At 37.8% G+C, this 22,825-nt stretch overlaps 1 protein-coding gene across 2 annotated transcripts in view; it reads right to left on the bottom strand.

The window, feature by feature from the left end:
* Window positions 1-20,854, bottom strand: part of LOC110830612 (homeobox protein abdominal-A homolog) — a 140,375-nt gene extending 119,521 nt beyond the window's left edge. Inside the window, exons 1-3 of one of the 2 annotated variants that reach the window (XM_087342515.1) lie at window positions 19,291-20,854; window positions 11,482-11,514; window positions 6,282-8,533 (exon numbers count right to left, since the gene is read on the bottom strand). In XM_087342515.1, the coding sequence (XP_087198641.1) occupies window positions 8,259-8,533; window positions 11,482-11,514; window positions 19,291-20,074 (1,092 nt within the window). In that variant the 5' untranslated portion in view covers window positions 20,075-20,854 and the 3' untranslated portion in view covers window positions 6,282-8,258. Of the gene's footprint in view, window positions 1-6,281; window positions 8,534-11,481; window positions 11,515-19,290 lie in introns of those variants that run through there. The other variant, XM_087342509.1, reaches the window with a different exon arrangement.
* Between the last annotated feature and the right edge of the window lie 1,971 nt (window positions 20,855-22,825).

Here is a 22,825-nt window from a genome sequence, read left to right as displayed (position 1 = left end):
TCAATTCACCTTTAAACAAAGCTTTTCTACTCAGGAACGTAAAAAGCTATGCCCTTCACGGTCATACCAGGACCACTTGCAACTCAGGCTTACAAGACCTATTTATATTTTTACTTTACTTAATCTTTATCCTCTTTTACACGCAGGTGTCAAGATTTTTATTCTATTTATATCCTCATGATTTTCCGGTCGTATTTTAAGGTGTTAATCACCAACCGCAGAATTAAATGAACGTTAAAAATTTGTTTCAGAATTATACTCGTTTGAAAAATAAGAACTGTCGTTTAACGGGGCAGGGTATTTTACAGACAAGAAAAGTGAACTGGCCTTTTCCCTTAGATCTTTCATCAAGACTTCTAACATAAATCAAAATAGTGTTTACAGCAGACGTTACCTGCCCTTTTAAGACCCAGTGCCAAATTCACCCTTGCTTAACAATTCGCAGGCAACAAAGTTATAAATAACTAACTAACTAACTAACTAGATGGCTTACCGAACCCGAAGGTTCATCACCGAATTAACCAAAGCCCTCCACCGGACCCTGTCCTGGGCCAACAAAATCCAGTTTCCTTCAACTCCTATCTCCCATAGATCCCGCCTGAGATTATCCTCCCATCTACGTCTAGGTCTCCCCAGCGGTCTCTTCCCTTCAGGTTTCCCAACCAGTACCCGGTGCACACCTCTTGTCCCATCCATGCGCGCTACATGTCCCGCCCATCTCACTCTTCTCGACTTAATCACCCTCACAATACTGGGGGAGCAGTACAGATTTTTAAGCTCGTCATTGTGCAGTTTTCTCCACGCCCCATCGTCTTCCCTCTTAGGCCCAAATATCCTCCTCAACACCCGATTCTCAAACACCTGCAATCTGTGTTCCTCCCTCTGAGTGAGAGACCATGTTTCGCACCCATACAAAACAACAGGCAAGATTATTGTTTTGTATACTTTAATTTTCAGGTTCTTAGAAATCAGACGGGAAGACAAAATATTTTGGACTGAGAAGTAGCAAGCATTTCCGGAATTTAGTCTCCTCCTAACTTCCTCACAAGTATCATTTTGATTTGTTATTGTTGTTCCCAAATATTTGAACTTTGTAACCCTTTCAAAGGATTTATTAGCTACCCTAAGATAATTTTGCCCGCCTGTCTTCTGATGACGAGATACTAACATGTACTTAGTTTTTTCTGAATTTACTTCCAGCCCCACTTGTCTACCAGCCTCTAGTAAAACTTCTGCGTTCCTCTTTATTGTATTTATATCGTCCCCCAATAAATTAACATCATCAGCATATGTCAATAGCTGATGTGTCCCGTTCAATTGCAAACCCTCCTGCCTACCTTGGACCTTCCTGATGGCGTATTCTAGCGCAAAGTTAAAGAGCAAGGGAGACAAAGCATCTCCTTGTTTTAGACCGTTCTTGATGAGGAATGTCTCAGATACATATTTACCTACTCGAATTTTGCTGCAGGTTTCATTTAAGCACATTTTTATTAGACCCACTAGCTTCTTTGGTATACCAAATTCAATAAGAATATTATATAGCACTTCTCTCTTCACAGAGTCATAGGCTTTTTTGAAATCTATAAATAACTGATGTACAGTCCCACCGAACTCCCATTTTTTCTCTAGTATCTGACGAATGCAAAAGATCTGATCAATCGTTGATCTGTTTCGTCTGAACCCACACTGATGATCCCCAATAGTTTCATTCGCATATGGGGTTAATCTTGCCAAAAGAATGTTGGATAGAATTTTGTATGAGGTTGATAGCAGCGATATTCCTCGGTAATTACCACACTCAGTCTTGTCCCCCTTCTTATAAATAGGAATAATTATGGATTCCTTCCATTGATGTGGCATCTCTTCCTTATCCCAAATTAACTGAATAAGCTTATGGATCCTCATATGCAACCCTTTGCCACCTGCTTTAATTAATTCGGCCGGAATCTGATCAATTCCTGGAGATTTATAACTTTTCAACTTCCCAATGGCTAGTTCCACTTCATCTAAGCTAGGTTCTGGCACCAACAGTTCAGCTGTATGCATTTTAATCTGTCTAATATCACCAGTATTATGAACATTTAAGAGCTCGCTAAAGAAATTTTTCCACCTATTCACAATTTTTATTGGATCTGCAAGCAAATTGCCACTATCATCCTTTACCAAATTAGTCTGGGGTTGATATCCTTTCTTAAAGTTATTAATGCCTCTGTACAGGTCTCTGATGTTTTTTTCCTTATTATTTGTCTCAAGTTCAGCAATTTTGCCCTTCAGGTATTCCCTTTTCTTAGTCCTAAAGGTTCTACTAGCCTCACGTCTCACGTTACATAGATTATCCGCATTTGTTTTGTTTGGGTTCTGCAACCATTGAAATTTTGTTTGCTTCCTTCGATCTATTAATTTTGAACATTCTTCATCAAACCACGGTTTATTTTGCTTTCTCCTGTAGTATCCTAGTTTCTCTTTTGCTGAAATTTTGATGCAGTTTCTGACATTTTCCCACTCCCTGTTGATGTCCACACTTTCATTATCCTCATTTGTCTCTAAAATTTGAAACCTATTCGAAATTTCAACTTGATATTGTTCCTTTGCCTCTCCCTCACTTAATTTTTTCAAATCAAATCTTTCTGTGTCAAAATTTTGTTTAGTTCGTCTACTTACTGAAAGCCGCTCCCTCACTTTTGCTACCACCAGATAATGATCAGTGTCGCAATCTGCTCCTCTGAATGATCTCACATCAATTACATTTGTCTGCCTTCTCTTATCTACTAAAACATGATCTATTTGATTGTGTGTTCTGCCATCTGGGGAAGTCCAAGTGTATTTATGAACATCACGGTGTGGAAATTTTGTACTTTTTACAATTAAATCTTTTGACGTAGCGAAGGTCACTGCTCTGACGCCATTATCATTACTAAGTGCATGGAGACTCTCGCTGCCTATTGTGGGTTTGAAGACATCCTCCCTCCCAATTTTTGCATTGAAATCTCCTAGCAGAATTTTCATGTGATACTTGCCAAATGTATCAAATACTGATTCCAATTCTTCATAAAAGCTATCCTTGATATCATCGCTTTTGTCTTCAGTTGGGGCATGAACATTAAGGACAATGATGTCGCACCAACGTCCTTCCAAAATTACGTAAGACAACCTGTCACTAACAAATTCTACTCTCTTAACTGCTGCCCTAATTCTGCTATGAACAAAAAAACCCGTCCCTAGCTGATGATTGTCATTCCCCTTTCCATAGAAAAATGTAAAATTGTCCACTGGGATCGTGCCCTCCCCCTCCCATCGCACTTCCTGCACTGCCACTAAGTCTAACTTATAATTACCTAATTCCCTACACACTGATTTCAGTGCCCCAGCCCTATAGAGGCTCCTAATGTTCCAGGTACCAAATCTCATGTCCTTTTTCAATTGCCGTGGTCGTGCCAAAGAGTCCGTCCTGATCCGAGGCTTGGTTGAAGTTGGAAAGTTATAAATAGGAACAATTATTACAACTTCATGGTAATTTGTTAAATATTACTAGTTTACTATTAAACATTACTTGCAAACAGAAATATGTCATTATTAGGACAAATTCCACTGTTTTTGCTAGAGTAAATTTCCAATACTCGTTTTATTTTAAGATATGCATGCATACCTACAAGACTTGATCAGAAAAACACGTCTCAGTTTGACGTGTCTCAGTAAGCTGAACAGTTGTTCACTGCGAAATGTACTGCCAAATACTGACGATATTAACAGAACATGTTTTTGGTGTGAGGTGATAATAATTCATCAAACGGAATGACACAGCTTTGTAACAAACTTTGCGCGCAGCACAAAATACGTGGGAGATCCGTGTGCAGGAGGCTACTCGTGTTTTATTTTCACAGTACTATGTCACTGAAAAGAAAATTACGTCATGTGCAACAACTGGCCATGTGCCATTCTCCTTGTGGACACGTTTCTTGGTTACGCTGAATAAAGTGTCTGATGCCAGCAAGTACTCATGAGAACTCTTACATTTTTAGCAGAAAATAACATTAGATTAGCTATGATATATTAGGATACTTTTACATTACATATCGGTGATACGAGTTGGCTTCCGTTCCCTCCCCTTCTATTTCGAGATTAAATGCGTTTTCCCAGTCTCATAACGCCATCAGTTCTTTCATTGTTCCAATTTATCGATGCATTAAATAATGGTAATGAACAACAGACTCAGAGTTACCCCACGTTCCTCTCCACAAAAGAGCATTAGTATTAATTCACGTACTTCAATGAAAGACCTACCTGTGATAAGTTGGTAAATTATTCCGTATTTTATAAAAAAAATGGTTACCTAATATAAAATATTCAAGCCAAATCCAATACTTTGACTTCAAATGTTAAATGTAACGTAAATCCGTTTCGCAATAGCAGAAATGTCATTCATGTCCAGATGTACGGACCATCACATTTATGTTGATGGTGAACAGAGTTGTAACGCCGTGTGCACGTGCACGGGGTTACAACCCTGAAATCCATCATCAACATCTTCATGACCGTGAAGGCCTCAAGTCTCCGATAATATTTCTGTTCACGCTAAAAAAGTAGGTTAATCTCTAGTCGTAAACCTATGAGACGGTGAATAAACTGTGTACCAGATGGTTCAAATAATTGCCTTGAACCCTCATATTACTTTTCTGCAAGTTTGACAGATTCCTAAGCATGACTACTCTGTTCAAAGGGTCAAAGTAGCGTTGACGGCTGATTCTTACAGCAAAAAATGCAGGCATTTCTCACTCTTTTGATTCCAGATTCGTAGAAACACATTATTTTTTGCGATTACCTTCACTCGCAATTATATATAATTACAATTTGTTATTTGGCTTTGCCCCCCCCTCCCCTGGGCATTACTGTGCATAAAATATATCATTACGAGTGTGCAACTGAGTAAAAATAAACGCATAATGGCCAAGTGTTGCTGAAATGCATTGCACTCCAGGTTTTGAACACTTAGAAACGTTAAGAATATGACTCTTGTAACAAAATATACTTATTGACGATTTCAAACTTATTTCGCTCGTGTTCCGTTTCCGAAGACATTCGACTTTTACGCAGAATACACACAAAAAGACGCGGATCCATACAACATTCCCTGTTACATCATAATCAGCTACAAAAACAAATTGTACGGAAAATTCATGCAGCAAAACCTTTGAGTCGCTAAGATGGTAAAGAAATTAGCAGTTTTCTATGAGAACCGAAACTCCGCCTATAGTGTTCGAAAGAACCCACCACATGACCCTATCCAAGAACAGTTTAGTTCAATGAAAACATTATAGATCTTTAAGATCGTCCTGATTTGGGCTCGTCTCGATTCTTGTTTTACATAGCTATGAGTCTCGAAATTACAAATCTAGTGGAATTTGTTGCACTTAATAAAGTAAAATGGAATGGGAATCTGAAAAGCGTTGTATACATGCAAGGTAAAATAAGTAAAGAAGTAGATTGTAACATAAGCATAGCAGATGAGATAAGTGGAAGACAGTAAGTAAAGGCTGTGTACAATAAATACGGTTGAATTCAAGGACACAAAATGCCTTTCTTGACATTCTATGCGATTACATATAAACATGTTCGTGATGTTATCTATTCCTGGCCCTCACTAGATCAGTCACTGTTTCTGAAAAGTTACTCCTGCCTAATTGTGATATTTTATGAAACAAATTTGGAAGCAGGCAAATTGATAAAAAGGTGACCTGTAAGCGAAAAAGAATTTTCATTTTCGTAGTCCACTGTCATCTATGAGAAACTTCAATTTTTTCTTATAAAGGATGATGTCTGAGATAACACGTGGCCAACAACGGAACAACGTGGAACTAGATGACGGAATGAGCATCCGGTATAAATCAGTGTGTGCAGCCGCCAGGCGTCTAACAATTAAACTGCCCTCTCATCTGAAAGGTTGGTGTTTCTACTAGCAATTACAGAACAAAGACATTTGTTATTACAAGCACGTTTCATTGCATCCATTGTACATTACAGAATACATTATCTCTGAACTGATACATTTATTCACACAGACCTGCGGAGTAAAACAAGTGGACTACCCGCATATGACACAACAGCATCGTAAGAAAACCTCAATAGTGCGATTGCTACAGTAGTTGGTAATACAGCTCTCTGTTCCTGTGCTCTGGAAGGTCGATATTTTGTAACCTCCCAGTTTGGTTCCTAAACCAGGAAGCAGCACAGCCAAAGCAGTTCTATTTCAATCATTTCTAATCACGCACCGGCGCTGTATTGTCTGCATCATTTAACTTGCCGTCTAATATAGATGGCGTTTCCTGGAAGGCAGGAGTTAACATGATACGCTCTGCGCATGCCCAACTCAGTACTACCGCTCAAAATAACATTTCCGCGTTGTACGCACAGTATGAACAGGGGCACGTGTGACAATGTAGAAAACCCCGCAGTTCAGAACGTTTTTCATCGGGGAATACCTTCTGTAATGTGCCGAGACAAAATCACTGAAATGCAGTCAGACGCGAAGCAAATTAACGTGGCCAACTCCCGTGACTTGTGGCCTTTGTAGCTTGAAAGTGACAAAACACCAGACGATCCTACTCCTCTTCTCTGCCCATAAACATGCTTATTTTCAGACGACAGAAGTGGGTACCTGATTATTTTTAATTCTTATTTTTGACCCATAATTTTAAGAACACGCTACAAGAAACTTAGATAAAATTTATTAACAACATGAAATCTGTCTTCGCTCATTCTCAAATACATAATCCGGGTCTGGGACTTGGTAAATTTAGCACTCCTTCTTCGATATGGTCGGACACAGTACGGTGAAACATCCTGTACAAAAGTTTCAAGATCTATTCGATCATAAGAATCTGGTATTTCTGAAACAAAACGCTCAATGATGTCAGACTGTCTTTTGCAAAGACATAACATATAATATTTAAGCGAGCACATAGGGCGAGTAACGATTCACCGGAGTTTGCTATGATGGAAAGCCAATGGGACTGCCGTACAGCTTCATGTTACAACTACATCGATATTTATATTCGGTACCTTCAATATGGACGGTTTGCGGTTTATAACAATTCTTACATGAGTGTAATCAAAACAAATAAAATAAAACAGAAAAAGTGTTATGTGCCATTACTAATATTCCGGATTTAAATTACACAATCACATTCACCACTTTTTCAATGCCAGTTATTCATTTTCTGTAAATATCTGCACCTTCGACAGGTAGAGTGGCAACATATGTAGAACGGAAAACCAATCATGAAATTATGAATAGAAATATAAACAATTGGTTCTTAGTTTATGATATGCCTATAAACTGTATCTTACATAATTACTTCATTAACTAACTTTACGGAGCACATACCTTCTTTTAAAGCAAATAGTCGTCCAGCTAGTAAAGAATTTTCTGCCTTTGTGAAACCAGATGAACATGATAAATATCCATTATTTTAGAAGCATTTCGGTTTTGTTCGAAATTTTGAAAAAGCACATTTCAGCTGTTAGTACGTTATTTCGTACAGCAATAGAATAGAAGGTCCTCAGAGCCACATATTAAGCCGGTGGCGGGCAGCCCAAGGCTCAAAATGACATCACGAATTTACACTCACTCCGAATAACATTATCAGCGCTTCTTTTGTTTTATAATGCTGTGTATTGACTATGGTAGCAAATATCGCCTGGGTTTTTAAGCTTCAAACATCTATTTTTGCATGCAGAATGGAGTTTCTTACACAAAAGTACATTATTTATTATATTACAAATAAATGTACTGTTTCTATTTTATGCATGTGTTGGATATGATCTGTAAAGTAGCAGAAAATGAATTTATAATTCTGAATATGCATATTTCTTATCACACTGTTAGTTAATTTATAAATTTGGAAACTGAAAAAACAAGGCAGACACACCAACTGCCTTTTATCATGCAAAGAAGCGGCCTTTATTTACACACCACACATTTATTTACATTCAAAATGCTGGTACGCAGGTGAAATACAATTTTTTATCGATAATTTCGTACACTTGGTCTTATCAAGGGATTTTTTTTAAAAATTGCCTTTCTTTCCCAAACATCTCGACTGGTTCTGCGAAACAATCCCGCAAGGCATGCTTGGATTTTAAGAAAGTAAACGACCTAGCCCAGGAGAATGTAGAAACTAGAGACTAAGATAAGAAAATTTTCTACACAATGAATAAATTTTTATATACGTAATTACTTACTTATGCTAGGTATCTAAATTTTAAAAAAGTATCTTTTTCTTTTCGTGTCTCAGTTTGTCTTCGTGGGCAACGCCATTATTTGAACAGCTTTTTAAACAAATGTAACATTTCACAGGAGGAACACGAATAAATACAAGAATATTTGGCGTTTGTGCCGTCAGGGCTAGGAAACTATGCAAGCAGCACAGTGATGGCGGATAGCGGGAAGGTTGTTCCGTACCGCCAGCACATCCGTCAGATATCATTGCTGACAACCAGTGGAAACCGAAGTAGCAGCACGCCACGAATAGGTTTTCTGCCAACATCAATTGCATAGCCTTCTTGTCAAGAAATATAATCAATTCTGAAGAAGGGCAGTTCCGAGGTACGGAACAGGAGCATTCTGCTGGTGATTGAGTAATACTCGCACATCAAGCAGCAAGTAACAACACACTGTAAGAACTATTCCTGAAAACTTGAGTGTAGGAAACTAATTTGCTTTAGTAAATCTCTGCCAAACTCACAAGCTAGGCAGATAAAAGCCAAAACCCTGAGCACCTCGAAGAATAAAGTCATATGTTATGAATTAAACACACCCCCGTTAAAAAGTTTTAATGACAAATTTTTATGTCTGGCAACCACCACATCTGACATGCGCGTACAATTAATTTAAAAGCATTGCTTCAGCCCTGCTTAACACGTTACTGACACATATTTAGGCACTAACAATTTCTCAGTCATTTCTCCCCTTTAGTACTGGGAAAAACATTTCAGGTACAGTAGACAAATGTGGGAGAATTCTTTTGAATTTCGAATAGGGTCAGATTCAGTATTTCACAGGATGCAGCTGAATGACAGTGTGTCCTTTCTGTGGATGCTTTAGAAAGAAATACAAAAACACTAAAAAGTAATATATTTTTGATTAGCACAGAAGATATCTTACCCATGCAACAACACTGTAAGGGGTTAGCAGTGAAAGGGTTAAAATTGAAGCAAAGCAGTTTATTTACCAAACAAAACAGTAGAATTATTTTGGTTCCTCCTCTTTTTAGAACCTGCTTGTGTTATGAATGATAGCGAAATCAGGGATCTAAATTTTATAAAGGGCTTTTCTTTGGTGTTCTTGGTATTCGAATGCTTTCAATATTGCATCAGTTGCAAAAAATGAGAGAAACATGTTTATGCAAAACATCCGAAATTCTTGTCCCTGGTGAGACAGTTGGTACATAGCAAACAGAGATAGGCAGTTTCTTCAGTGAACGTAGGCCCACAGCCGGTGTCATCGACTTAACGTACTCTTTTAATTGGGGCTTGATTTTAACCTGAAATTGCATGAAACTGCGCTTAGAAACAAGTTATTCTTAAAACATTTTGTCATTTTTAACAAACTTTCAAATTTTAGGCTCTTTCTAACTTCGTATGAGAATGTATAAAATATATATCATGAAGGCCAATTCCCCTGACTGGGCTTTAATTACACATGGGGGTCATGCAACGTATCCAGTCTCAGAACCTTAGCATGTTACAATAAGTTTGGTCTCTCCTCTTAATAATACCAAAGAAACACGATCTGTTCACATGTCTTTTGTCTTCGTTTTCTAAGTTTTAGAAAAGCGTAAACAACCGAATCTTATGACAGGAAACAAGCGATTCATGCTAAGTAAACGCTAAATAATTTCTGCAACTGATAGAATATCGTTTTAAAAAAGCCTACTCCATGACTAACAGAAGGAGGAACTGACTATAAAACCAATGACGGCATTTAAATTCCTCATGAAGTACTAAATGTGTTCAGTAGATAAATAATATTTCAAGTATCAACATTAAGTTTTTCTGTAAATTGTTTTCTTAAACTTTGCCCATGGGCTAATTTGTAAATAAAATAACTTTTTGGAAGCTGGATTGTGCTTCCGTCTTTAAGTTAAAAAGGAAGAGAAAAAATCCAGCTTCTGAAAATTTGTGATTTTAAATACAATTTAGATGATAGACAAAGTCCAAGAAAACAATTTTACATATAACGCATCGTCATCAGACCTCGTTCAATCTTGATTTTGATGATGGAAAAACAAGATTTCTTAAGATCATGACAATAAAGTAACCAATCATGACCAAATCAAAACAACCTCAGGTATTCACTCCACGAAACGCAGTTTCTCTTGGCGTTTTACTTTAAGAACATTTTTGTTTCTAAATCATTGATAAATCAGTGACGATCAGATTGTTAATTTCCAGCTAATGTAGCCTACATATTTAAATTACAGCATTGTATAGTTAAAAATTACATTTTTTAGTTTGACAATTGCTTTGACGTTTTGTAACTTCAGTGTTATCATTTTTGAGCCCAAGCTACCGTGTAGTTTCAGGTCCTAATATTTTCAAGGAGATACATAATAGAAGACGCGAACTGAAATGAAACGACAAAGAACGGTATATTAGAAAATATGTAGTTACTAATCTCGAAATGTCAGCAGAAAGTGGCCATGCACCCGAGGCCAGAGATTTTACTGACATTTCTGACAATTTCAGTATTAGACATATTTCATTGTATTGCCTTCATGCTGGGACTCACAAAAAACCTGGGTTCGATGGGCTGATTTATTTCAGAACATACTGTAAAATAAGTCATTAATTTTTTACATCAAACGAAAACAAAAAACGTCTCCGTTACATAGATCAATTCGTTAATGCTGTTTAAGTAAATAATCACTGTTCTTCTGCAAATTCATGACACCAATTAAATTCTGTGGCCAAAATGCGAAATTAACGAATGTTAAATACGGGTATGACATACGGGTCCACTATGCTTAAAGGGGCTAAAAGCACGAAAATCTAGTCAGCTATTTAAGAACTGTATGTTGAATTTTTGTACCTCCCCAGCGGAATTAAACAGCCATTTACAATTAATATAAAGCTATTTTTTTTATCAAAATACTTTGAATTAAACACTGAACTACAAATTGTTTGTTTCTTATTACTAAACGTAATATTGTTGGTTTATCATAATTAAACAAAAAAAAATGTTAGAACAGGCAAACTATGTATCTGTGCAAGATAAAACCATGCAACAGAAGCAAGGGTTCACACTACTTCCATCGAAGATGAGAAACCTGAATCAGTTTTATGAAAGCCAATGCAAATAAGTACAAACAAACAAACAAACGTGCAAATGTGAAATAGGCCTACACATGTTTGTAAGCCGTTAGATGTTCCCAAAATCAATCCACAACACTACGTTGCAATTTTAATATACTTAAAGGAACTTACCACAAACGACTCTGTCAAAAGGGCTCATCCAATCTGAAATAAAAGAAGATAGCATGTAATTAATACATGGAATTAACTTAAAAATACATTTTATTTTCAGCATAATGCTATACGTATTACGTTCTATTCTAATTATTACATTTTAACATGAAATTATTCCGGGGTGATTTCAAGTGAGATTCATGGACGAAGTGGTTTACAGCAGGTTTCTCGCCGAGCTGGTAGGTTATCCCCTGCAATCATGATTCCACCACTGCTCTATATTCATCAATCACCGCCCCACGATATGAGAGTCAGCCCCGACCAGACATCGCATTATCATACCCTGGGTCGTATGTTAGAAGCTTCATCTCTGACGCAGTATTTGGTTGTCCCGGAGTGAAGTTAGCTTTATTACAGTTAATTAGTTCACGGGCTGATTAGCTCAAATTATAAGATGATGACGATAATATTTTTATTTCCAATACAGATTTAACAGCCAATGCCCCTCAAGCTTGAATGGACAACTGCAAAGTTCGCGCGAAGCGGAGAATAGATAAAATGGAGTTCTAAAGCTGGCGAATCAGGCAGCAAGAAGAGCTTGCAAGGCGGTGGTGGTGCCTGTGACGGCGTCTAGCAGAGTCTGCGTTTGGAAAAAGTCTGGAGACAGGCGGAAGGTTTTTCATTGGTACGTCTGGCAGGATTTGGTTTCATTCGACGCGAAAATGTTTTTCAAATTTTATTTACTTTTTTCAGAAACTTTATAATTTTTTTACTTTCAATACTGAAAACATAATCATACGCCATAATGCATATGGGAAATGGAGGTATAGATCCACTAGTTCTAAAGTAATGGATTTGAGTGGACAGCTCCATGCCGCAGGTCTTTACCCCGGGATGAAACGCTCCCCTGATATCCATTTGATAGCCCCTTCGTCCTCCAGACTGTACCCACCCACTGTACAAACAGGGCTATCCTGACTTACATATATAATATCACTAAAGAAGTTGCTGCAGTATCCCTGTACATTTCACATACACCCGTCATTTGAGTTTTCATTCCACTGCGAAATACTGAACGAGTCACACATTTTCAGGAAGTTATGCCTAAACGGTAGCACGGCGCACAAGAAAAGTAAGGATTTAAATAATTTAATTATACTTATAATAACATCAAAATCAATGATGACACAACACTTCACCCATCACTCAGATCAAGTATAAACCTGCCCTTTATTATTTATTTATTCATTTGTAGAAATGATATGCATCTCTTCGTGACAAACCATTTTGTCTCTGTTCATTATAGAATTGTACCCTGACGCCGAGATACTCTGAAGCAAATCTGTATTCATCAGAGACGAAGAGACAAGGAAATTACTGTAAATGAACCACTAGCTACAATAATTAAACCTCGTGGGATTTCAGGTTCCCACGGCAGCTGATATGAAGATGTCGGTCTTCTGAGTTGCGGAGCCGTGTAGTTTGGTAGATGTTTACTGACGTTTGAGATGTGCTTGCTGTTTCCATCATCAAGGCAACTGAAATGTTGGTAAAATTCTACCAAACTACACAGCGCAATAATCTAGAAGATAAGTATGTTCATGATTTAAATGTCGTTCATTAATAAGTCTAAATCGAAAATTCGGTTGCTTACATTATGTGCATTTATTCTCTGTTACACTTAATTCTTTTGGCAATACTGGGATAAGACCATAATTGTTACTCCCTGCAACATAATCATCTCCCTTTGCATCTCCTTTATCACGGACAGGAGAGCATGAAGCAAACACAAATCAGTAAATCAGAGGCAAAATTACGTAATTTAAAATCATATGACAATGTTATTTGATACTGACAAGAGAAAATAACGTTATTATACAAACTAAATTTGTTAAACTTGTTCCTCAACTTAAAATGTCATTAATTAGTAGTCACTTGGCCATCAATTTTAACAACAAATGACCTGACTAAATAGTATATGTGCAGTCAAATTAAGCAGAAAGAGAAAGAAGTCGGCTTTAATATAAATCGGTACTTTGCTACTTGTAGTCAAACAAGAAGTAATGTCAAGGATTATTAATAAACTATCGAAACTGGTTCGAAATAGGGGATACGTAATTACACTAATTTGCAGGAAATAATTAATTATAGTAATGGTCATTGTATGCATTAAGTTTTCATGTTTGGCTTGAGGTTATAAATATCAGAATTTACATTTTTCAAAAACCCTAAATGTCCCTTCTACACACACTCAGTACTATTGTGGCCTTTTCACGAATATTCATTCTGAGTTAACTTACAAATCTGATATTACCTTTCGAACAGATAACATGTAAACGTTCTTGAAAAAATCAAAATAATTCTTAACTAAGTTTACAATAACAAACTGTTTATCCACTAGAAATGTGTCATTCACGATTTCCTTGAGGATTATGTTGTCAGAAATAGTCAGAAGTTAAGTTAAGCAACGTTTACATGTACTTAGCCATTAACACGAGTTGGAATTGCGTGAAATGTATAAAAAAAAGAGCATTTATCTCTATATGTTGGCAACACTTACGAAAAGATGAGGCTCAAAATAAAACTTTACTCAAGCGTAAATATTTAATTAACCTGATAAATAATTTAGGTACCAAAAAGACGTTTGCGAAATATTCAACCTCCATTTATAATCAACAATGATGTTTCATGTGGTTTAAAATCTAATTTATGTGCCACATTTCGTAAAATTCCACCGAGGTATTTCATACAAGTTAACGCAAAAGGCGATAATGAGCAGGCGGGAAGTTATCAGTAGGTCATATAACTGTGTGCTAATGAAAATAAACATGTAATTGTATATCTCAACTGCGGATGCCAAATCACTGGTTGGCCTTTAGAAACATTTGCATTAAAATCTAAGGAGCTGATCTCAGTCAACATAATAGTATTCTGCATTTATAGTACAACTATTATATTCTATCAGGACGAACAATTAAGTTCTAATGGCGTTACAAGTAATGAATGCAGGTAACATTTTAACAAATTTAGGCGGTTTTCTCAAACTCAAACCCACGGTTCTAATTCGGGAAGTTCATACAAGTTTTTCATTTTAGTGACGCACAATAATTATTGAAAATAAACTCAAGGACAATAATAGGCAAAAATATTTGCCCTTAATGGGGCAGATGAGAAATGCACACAAACATTTTATTCGGAAACCGAAAAAGACCACTTGAAACTTAGGCATGGACTTACACGTTTGAGGGTTCAGGCAGTACGACCCTCTGAAACGTCGGGTCAGTATCTACTAGCTCATATGGCGCTATATTCCAGAAGAGAGTTGTCTTCATGCTCAGCGCGAAGTGGCCCTCGTATGTCACACGTAAATGAATCGTTTGGTTTCGTAAAAGACGGAGATTATTTCGTAAGTTACAGCTGCTACCACCAGTACCTCTCGCAGACTCTGATCCATGAAGTCACAACATGTGGCAGGCCCCTAACTATCAGGTAACACATTCTATACAGTAGGAGGACAGCGTTTTACAGCTATGAAGACCAAAAACCCGGTGTAATGATTCCTGTATTTTGTATAACAGAACTCAATAAATGATTTTACTTTATTTCAAATAGACCTAATGAGACTACAAATTACCACAAACATTTCCCTTTGTTTTCAAGTTACGTTTCATTAAGCGGTGGGAGTTAGAGTAACGCAATATTTTTCTGGAAGCTTTGCGAAACCACTTCAATAAAAGAATGATTAGTACGTATTTATACCTAATAAAATATTTAATAAATCAGCTTTATTATTATTTACCATTAATTGAAATAAATTATTTAATTCATTTGCAATTCAATAGTAAACATTTAAAGAGGTTATGAATTATTCCATTGTCAGCTGAGATGTTGTCCCTTATGGTACGTACCGGGTCTACAATTTATGAGACTCGGGGCGTGCTTGCATCGCGTGGTCGGCCGGCGCTCTGTTGACGTGGGCCGGACTAGTGCGCGTTCTCCCCATGAGTTACAAGCGAATCAGTTTCAGTGCTGCTAGTAACAGCGAACTACGAATATTTCTCGTCACTGATACATGTTATTACATTAATTGTTCTTACCTTAAATCACAAAATATGTTCTAAGTGACTTCCTTGTGCTTGCAGGCAAGATTCACATCTCGTTAACATGTTTCGAAATACTCTACGAAGCTCTTCTTGGTAATTTGCCGAAATGAATTGTCGAATATTTTCTTTAAGTGCTTCTGCAGTGTGAGGATTGTTTACATAAACTTTGTTCTTCAGCATACCCCACAGGTAAATATCGCACGGGTTCAAGTCTGGGGAACGCGGAGGCCACTAATCGATAACTTGTTCACCAAACACTTCTCTTAAGGCTAACATCGACCAATCAGCTGTGTGAGCTGTAGCATTGTCTTGCATGAAGAAACCGTATGTTTTTCCCTTCATCGGTCATTTCTTGGAAAAAGGGTCTAAGTATAAAATTTACATAACGTTTACAATTTATCCGCACACTGCAGAAGCACTTAAAGAAAATATTCGACAATTTCCCAAGAAGAGCTTCGTCGAGTATTTGGAAACATGTTAACGAGATGTGAAGCTTGCCTGCAAGCACAAGGAAGTCACTTTGAACATCTTTTGTGATTTAGGGTAAGAACAATTAGTGTAATAACATGTATTAGTGACGATAAATATTCGTAGTTCGCTGTTACTAGCGGCACTGAAACTCATTCGCCGGTCACCCACCGGAAGGACGCGCACAACTCCCGCCCACATCAACAGAGCGCCGGCCGACCACGCAATGCAAGCACGACCGCAGCCTCAAAAATTGTAGACCCGGTATTTCCTAACTGAATACTCAGCTCGAAGTAATATTCACGTTTCTGCGGTTCCCGCGGGGCTAATTACACCAGTGATTTATCATAACTATGAAATATGTTTGAAAAGACGTTACACCTGTTTTGATTTGCTCTCAAAAATATATTTTCAACCAACTTAGCGTCATAAGGAAAGAGAGAATGAAACTTTTACCAAAAGTAACATAAAACTAATGTGACAGCATTTTTTCCTAATGTCATAAATCATACAGCCTTAAAAACAAAGACATTTTTTGTGCGTAGAAATTAACAAAAATAGTGTATACCATAGCATCTTAAAGTACGAGATGATAAACATTTTGTCATGCTTCCACTAGTTAGCACCAGTGTATATGGTGTATACAACACAAAATGTAAATAAACAATTACGAAAAAATATGTGACGAAAACCGAAAAACAGACACCAGTGTAAAAACATTTTACATACATGTATAAATCGTTTCTTCTGATAAAGTGTGGCATACTTGATAACGTCCTCTGAATAAATATAAAACTTAAGGAAAGGGAATTTTGCGTTGCCCAATGGCTTGAGGTCCAGTATTACTGACCTTGAAATGATAATAATTTTAATGTCATTTGATGAAAGTTACTACATTAGAAACACTCATTCACTCCTCCCGAGTCCAATACAATAGGCTCTAGTACACAATCCCGCCTGATGCAACTCTCTTGTAAGCGGCAATAAAATTAAAAAAGAACAGTTCGTGTATGGTAAAGCAAAACTGCATTTCTTTCCTTTTGCTTTCAATTAGAGATGAATTACGAATCAAGCAATCAGGTTCAATTCTGAAGTAAAATGAGAGGAATTTTTTCATCGAGGATAATGTGTGCAAGTCATGGGGCGATGGAGCAACCAGACCAGTATCAGGAAATCAAGCCCAATATTACAACACACAAAAACTATTTAATTTACACATAAAAACCTAATTTCACTATTATGATTACCGAGGTTAAACTGGGCACTAACTTCCACGCTTATAAACACACAAGACTTTAAAACGTGTTATCAAATTATCCAAATACGTGTAAGCTTACAATGGTCTGTGTTGGGTACCAAGAGATTGTAAGCAGAACAAAACATGTAGATTTAAATATGTAAAAATTATGTAAGATTTGAGGTTTTCGCGGCGGTGAGTACGAAGATTTCTGTCTTCTGGGTTGTTGCGCCGTGTAGTTAGCATCGACCAGACTACACGGCGCAACAACCCAGAAGACAGAAATCTTCATGTAATAATTAATTTGTTTACAACCAAAGGAAGGAGAATCCAATTCCGCGCAATAAAATTTTCTGTACTTTGGGGCTATATTTCATATTCAAATTAGCTTCACATTAATCTTCGCTTCTGTCTCATGACAATTAGCAAAGTCTGAGCCAGACTGTCTGCTGATGACGTGAAATTTGGAAGCAGCTGTAAACCATTTTTGTACTTTGTTACAAGTATTTACATACAACAAATATGACCATTTCAGCTCTTGACCTACACAAGATCAGTTCACAGATCTATCCTCCACAAATGATATACATTCAGGAGAGAACTCATATATTGGTGTCTGCCTTTAGTTTGATTATTGTAAATGTTTAAGTAGTATTTTCACGTTAATCTCAACTTATCCTGTGTTCTCTTGTTAGACGCATCTGTTCAGCGTAACGTACTGTGTTAATGTATACTGTACCTTCGTATTTATCCAACTGCTACTAATTTTAGGTTACAAACACATTTCAAGTTAAAATAAGTCAGTGAAAAAGGAATACCAGAAACAGAGCTTACTTTTCCTAGTTCCGTGCTACATTTCATAGTCCATTTAACGACGTAAACAGATGCAGTTTGCCTTCTCCACATACGTACTGTTCAATATCTTGTTATAACAAGTGGCAGAGTGATATAATTAGAAGAAAATAACAAACCAAGTCAAATGCCAATTGTATCGTGCGTAAATTTCATGCAGTTCATTCTAGCGGACAGATACAATAAAATTGGTTACAGAGAGGGAAACATGGAAATAAAATGAAAAATATTACAAATTTAACCCCATGATACCAATTTTTTTTTTGAACGTTCAGAACAGATACCGCTAAAATGTAACTAGAAAATACGCAGCAAAAACGGTTATGAACTAACACCTACCAATTAATTAGAATACCAATATAGAATCTTGAAGGCTTGCTGTAAACTATGAGATAGGGCAAGCATATTTCATTGTAATATTTAACTGAAAAACTGGTAAACATTGAGTTTATACCATATGTTCGAAATATGTCTAATAATTATTTGGATTACTTTAGAATATTCTAAATTATAATTCTAAACTATTCAATTTTTAACATACAAGTCAATAAATCTGCGAATTACAACGTTAATTTTCATGTAAGGACTGAATAAATAAGCCTATATTTAACAAGTTACTAGAACCATGGTTAATTGATTACTGGACAGAACCAAGAGCACACAATTTAAATTATTTATCTTCATTAGAGCTTGTTGTAACATTAAGCATTGTTCTACTCGTTCGCATGACACTTCCACCGAGATTTGTAATGTGAATGATATGCAAAGAAAGAAATATTGATCAAATAAATCTATATTCAGTCTGGCATTCTACAACGATACACCAAATACTAACTCTAAGTAAAGTATTCAAATTATTTCACTTCGGCATTATTACTTGTTAATTTTTTAAATTAAACTCAAAGTTACATGGGTAATTTCGACTCGTCAGGCCTAATTTTCTTTACTGGCGTCTTCCATTTTTGTATTTTACGCGGACATTCCTCTAAATTCTCAAACAGGGCAGTTAATACCTGATGCGAACTTCAACTGGTATTTCTTTTAGCATAAATTATAAGAACCTGCATTAAAGCTCTCATGATTCATGTTGTAGATGTTCCAACTCTGCTACCAGTAAAAGATACGGCACTTGACATTACACAAACTGAATTTTCAGATGGAACTCACCAGTGATAGACATCCACGGGTACCGAGGGATGTCCGGGATGGGTTGGCCGGCAGACGCTGCCCCGGGCTGAGAGCACGACGACAGCGGGTCCGCGGCGGCTGAAGCTGCAGCAGCCTGATGATAGAACTGAGCCGCGGCAGCCATCGATGCCGACGCTGCAGACGCTGTGCTAGCCGCAGACACAGCCGAAGCAGCGGCTCCGTTCTGATGATGATGTCCAAGGGTGTAATTAACCATGGAATCTGGTGTCGGCACATTTCCTGTCAGTCCTGCAGTGTACCTGCACGACTTATCTGTGACCGCATCTACGGCAGCTGCCGCTGCCAAAGCTGCCGAGCTAGCCGCTGAAGATGAGAATGCTCCTGGTACCATGGAACCAGAAGCTGCTGCAGCTCCTGCGAACGCAGCTGCCGCGACGGCTTGTTGCTGCTGGTGGTGGTGATGAACTGCAGCTGCAGACACGTAAGGGTACATCCTGCTACTTACAGCTGCCGAAGAGACTATTCCAGGGGATGTTGATGACGAAGTGTGCTGTGGCGATGAGGATGCTGATGAGGGCGAATGCTGGGTGCCGATTGAGCTGCTGTAATTAACGGCTGAGCCACTGTTGCCGAGACTGTTGTTGTCACTGATAGGGGTGCACGTTGAGGGGGATGGTGACGTAGAAAACAAAGCTGATGCTGCTGAAGGATTACTACTTGCAAGTAACTGTTGCTGATGATGTTGATAAAGCTGGTGGTGATATTTAGGGAGCATACTATCAAGCAAGAATTTTGAACTCATTGCTCCTTCTCCCGCTGTTCCTCAGTCAACTTATCTGTAGCAATCAGCTGATTGTGTCCACTATATTTAGGCCTACTCACACTTAAGATGTCATAAGCACAGCTCCGAGCACTGACAGTTAATGCAACATTCCTGGGGTTTAACCCTTCTTCAGTGACAATGTGGTCCACCATCATATTAAAATTATTGAGATTCCGTAACACATTCAAAGTTTTTAAATGCTGCAGATTATAAAGTTTGTTCAATAAATATAAAATAACTTCTGTCTTCCTATTTTTAGAACGAGAAAGTTTATTTCCTTGTGATCCTCAAATCAAATAAAAGCTAACCACAAATGAAAACCCAAAGAATACAAAGCAATGACTACGACTGCCGATAATAATGCAATACCTCTTTTCGTTTACAGCTTTATATTTTTTATGATGTACACACCCCGCAAAAAACCGGGCACCCGGTCTAAAATGGTGCCGCGTGCCGTTAAAAACCCACTATCGCATCAAAAAAACCCTATTCACCCTCAAAATTTCTTTCGCGTTCTTCTCCTTTACTTCTTCGAATCCTTTATGGCCCCTGTATGTCGAGGCTATAGCCCTCTATACCCAGCTACTATACCTCCACCAACTAAATGTAACCCCTTACAATAATGGCGCTAGCTGTTTTACCCCCTCCCCCTTTTACTGAAAAGTCCGCCTCTCTCTAACGTCACCCCCCACTCCTACCTTTTCGTATCTCTCCTTCTGTGCACTCCTCCACAGAAGCACTGAAAAAGGACTCACACACACGTTCTTTCTCGCTCTCACTCAGTTGTAGACTTGTAAATAACACGAGCCAATCAGAGTACAGGTGTTGTTAGAGGCAACCAATAGGAAGAGCGAATGTCGACGGGTCTCAGCAAAGATGAATGAGGACCGTGGCACGAGAGGCTGCAGACTACGGTGTTCTGCTAAGCAGCCTCCTGAAGAACTGGTCAGCTTCCAGAAGCTAACGGCGACTTGGGTGTACTCCTGGTATGCTTCCACTTGCAGCTATCTTGGACTTTTTTCTTTTCATTTTTAATTTCCTTCCAGTTCGTCTTCTTTGCGCTTTGCACGTTCAATACTTATTGTGTCTTGCTGGATTTCGCATGTGAGAATCTACAGCAATATGAAGGGAGGGGGCACACTTCTCCAAACCCCTCCTTTACTTGCATGAAAGTGGTCCAGAGTGGTGGGAGTTGGATGCTGCCATGACATCTCATGCCGTGTTGATGACACTGCCATCTAACGGAAGTGTTTCTCAACTACTACGAAAGTACCTCGCCCATATTTTCGCTCCTCGATTTTGATGTAATATCGGTTATTGACTGCTTTATACGAACGGTAAAAATGAAGCACACTAAAATAAAAAAATTGTGATTACGTCAAATCGTCGTGAAACACATGAAATTCATAATGTGTTTTCAAACTCAACGAATTTCCTCTCTCTTAATTTTTTATGGGGGAAAACTTGTCAATTGTGCGTGAAAACTAAATTATCTCTCATAGAGTGTCACTCATACTTTTTGTTCTCGGGTACCGGAAGCAAGAAAATTTATAGTTGTAGAACGTAATTATGGCCTACCAACAAACATGAACGTTTGCTCTAATAAAGCATATAAAATGTTACGGCAGACGCAAATCATACAAAACCACAGAGAATGATAAGATTTAAGCAACTGTCATCTACACCGCCCTGTCACAAGCTACGTACGCCTGGAGCTGTGAGGAACAGATGTAGATTGTGTGTGATGTGCAGTACAGCAAATATGAAGCAGATTATTACAAGCTGTCCGTATTAAAACATAAGCACAACTGAAGTCCATATGTATAATTATTATATTCCGTTAAGTCTGTATAAGGCAATGTTCTAAATTATTTAAGACAATCCTCGGTTTTCAGTACTAAAGGAAAATAATAAACAACCGTTTCCTGACGAAGGGAGGTATCATGTAAACTGTGGAATTATTTACGTACATAGGCTATTTACAGTCCGTGAACACAAATTTAATTATTTTCTAATGTAAGACCCCAAAGTCATAAATATAAAAATTCACACGTTTGTGAATGTTTCACTGGCAACAAAAATTCTGAAAATTCAATAAAAGGAATCAATCAGCAGAAGTAATCAAAGCATCAAATTGGCCTGATAATGCTTAGTCAATACAGCACTTACCTTTTTGGTCCTGACATGTTTCAAGGTTTAACCTGCAAAGAAGAGAGACTTAATGAGAGTGACATCGTCAACAAAATTAGAGCGGTAGAGCCGAGACACATAGACAAGCGATTAAAAAAAAACACACAAATCTCGTCCCTAAATACCACAATTGCAGAATGTCTTCTCGGATGCAGCACAGTGTAATATGGTAGATACTGACCGACTTTTCAGAGGAGCTTACTGCCTCCATCATCAGGACGATGAATACGTCGCGCTAATCAAACCAACCAAAAAGCTTACACTGTTCCTGCTTTTGAAACACATGGCTGGAAAGTGAAAACGGTGCCTTAAAAACTATAACTGAGGACGTGCTTTACTTTCGGTTTCGTTTCCTTGACTGAGGACCTTGCCGTGTTCAGACCGAAGGCTGTTGTTGCTGGTGGGAAAAATTTCGATCGAACTAGCTGCAGGCCTCCGTGTTTAGGTGAGGAGAACCGTGCCCTTAAACGATGCCCTGGAATTTCTCTTACAGCTGCTACGAGTAACGGTAAACCTGAGTCAGGTTAGCCAAATAGTGTC

This window comes from Zootermopsis nevadensis, unplaced genomic scaffold (genome assembly GCF_977971745.1).
Source record: "Zootermopsis nevadensis isolate Lab colony 2312 unplaced genomic scaffold, Znev_1.0 Znev_ptg000001l, whole genome shotgun sequence".
In the NCBI taxonomy this organism is placed as follows: domain Eukaryota; kingdom Metazoa; phylum Arthropoda; class Insecta; order Blattodea; family Termopsidae; genus Zootermopsis; species Zootermopsis nevadensis.
The sequence above is the reverse complement of the archived record's forward strand: the minus strand, read 5'-3'. Positions and strand labels throughout refer to the sequence as shown.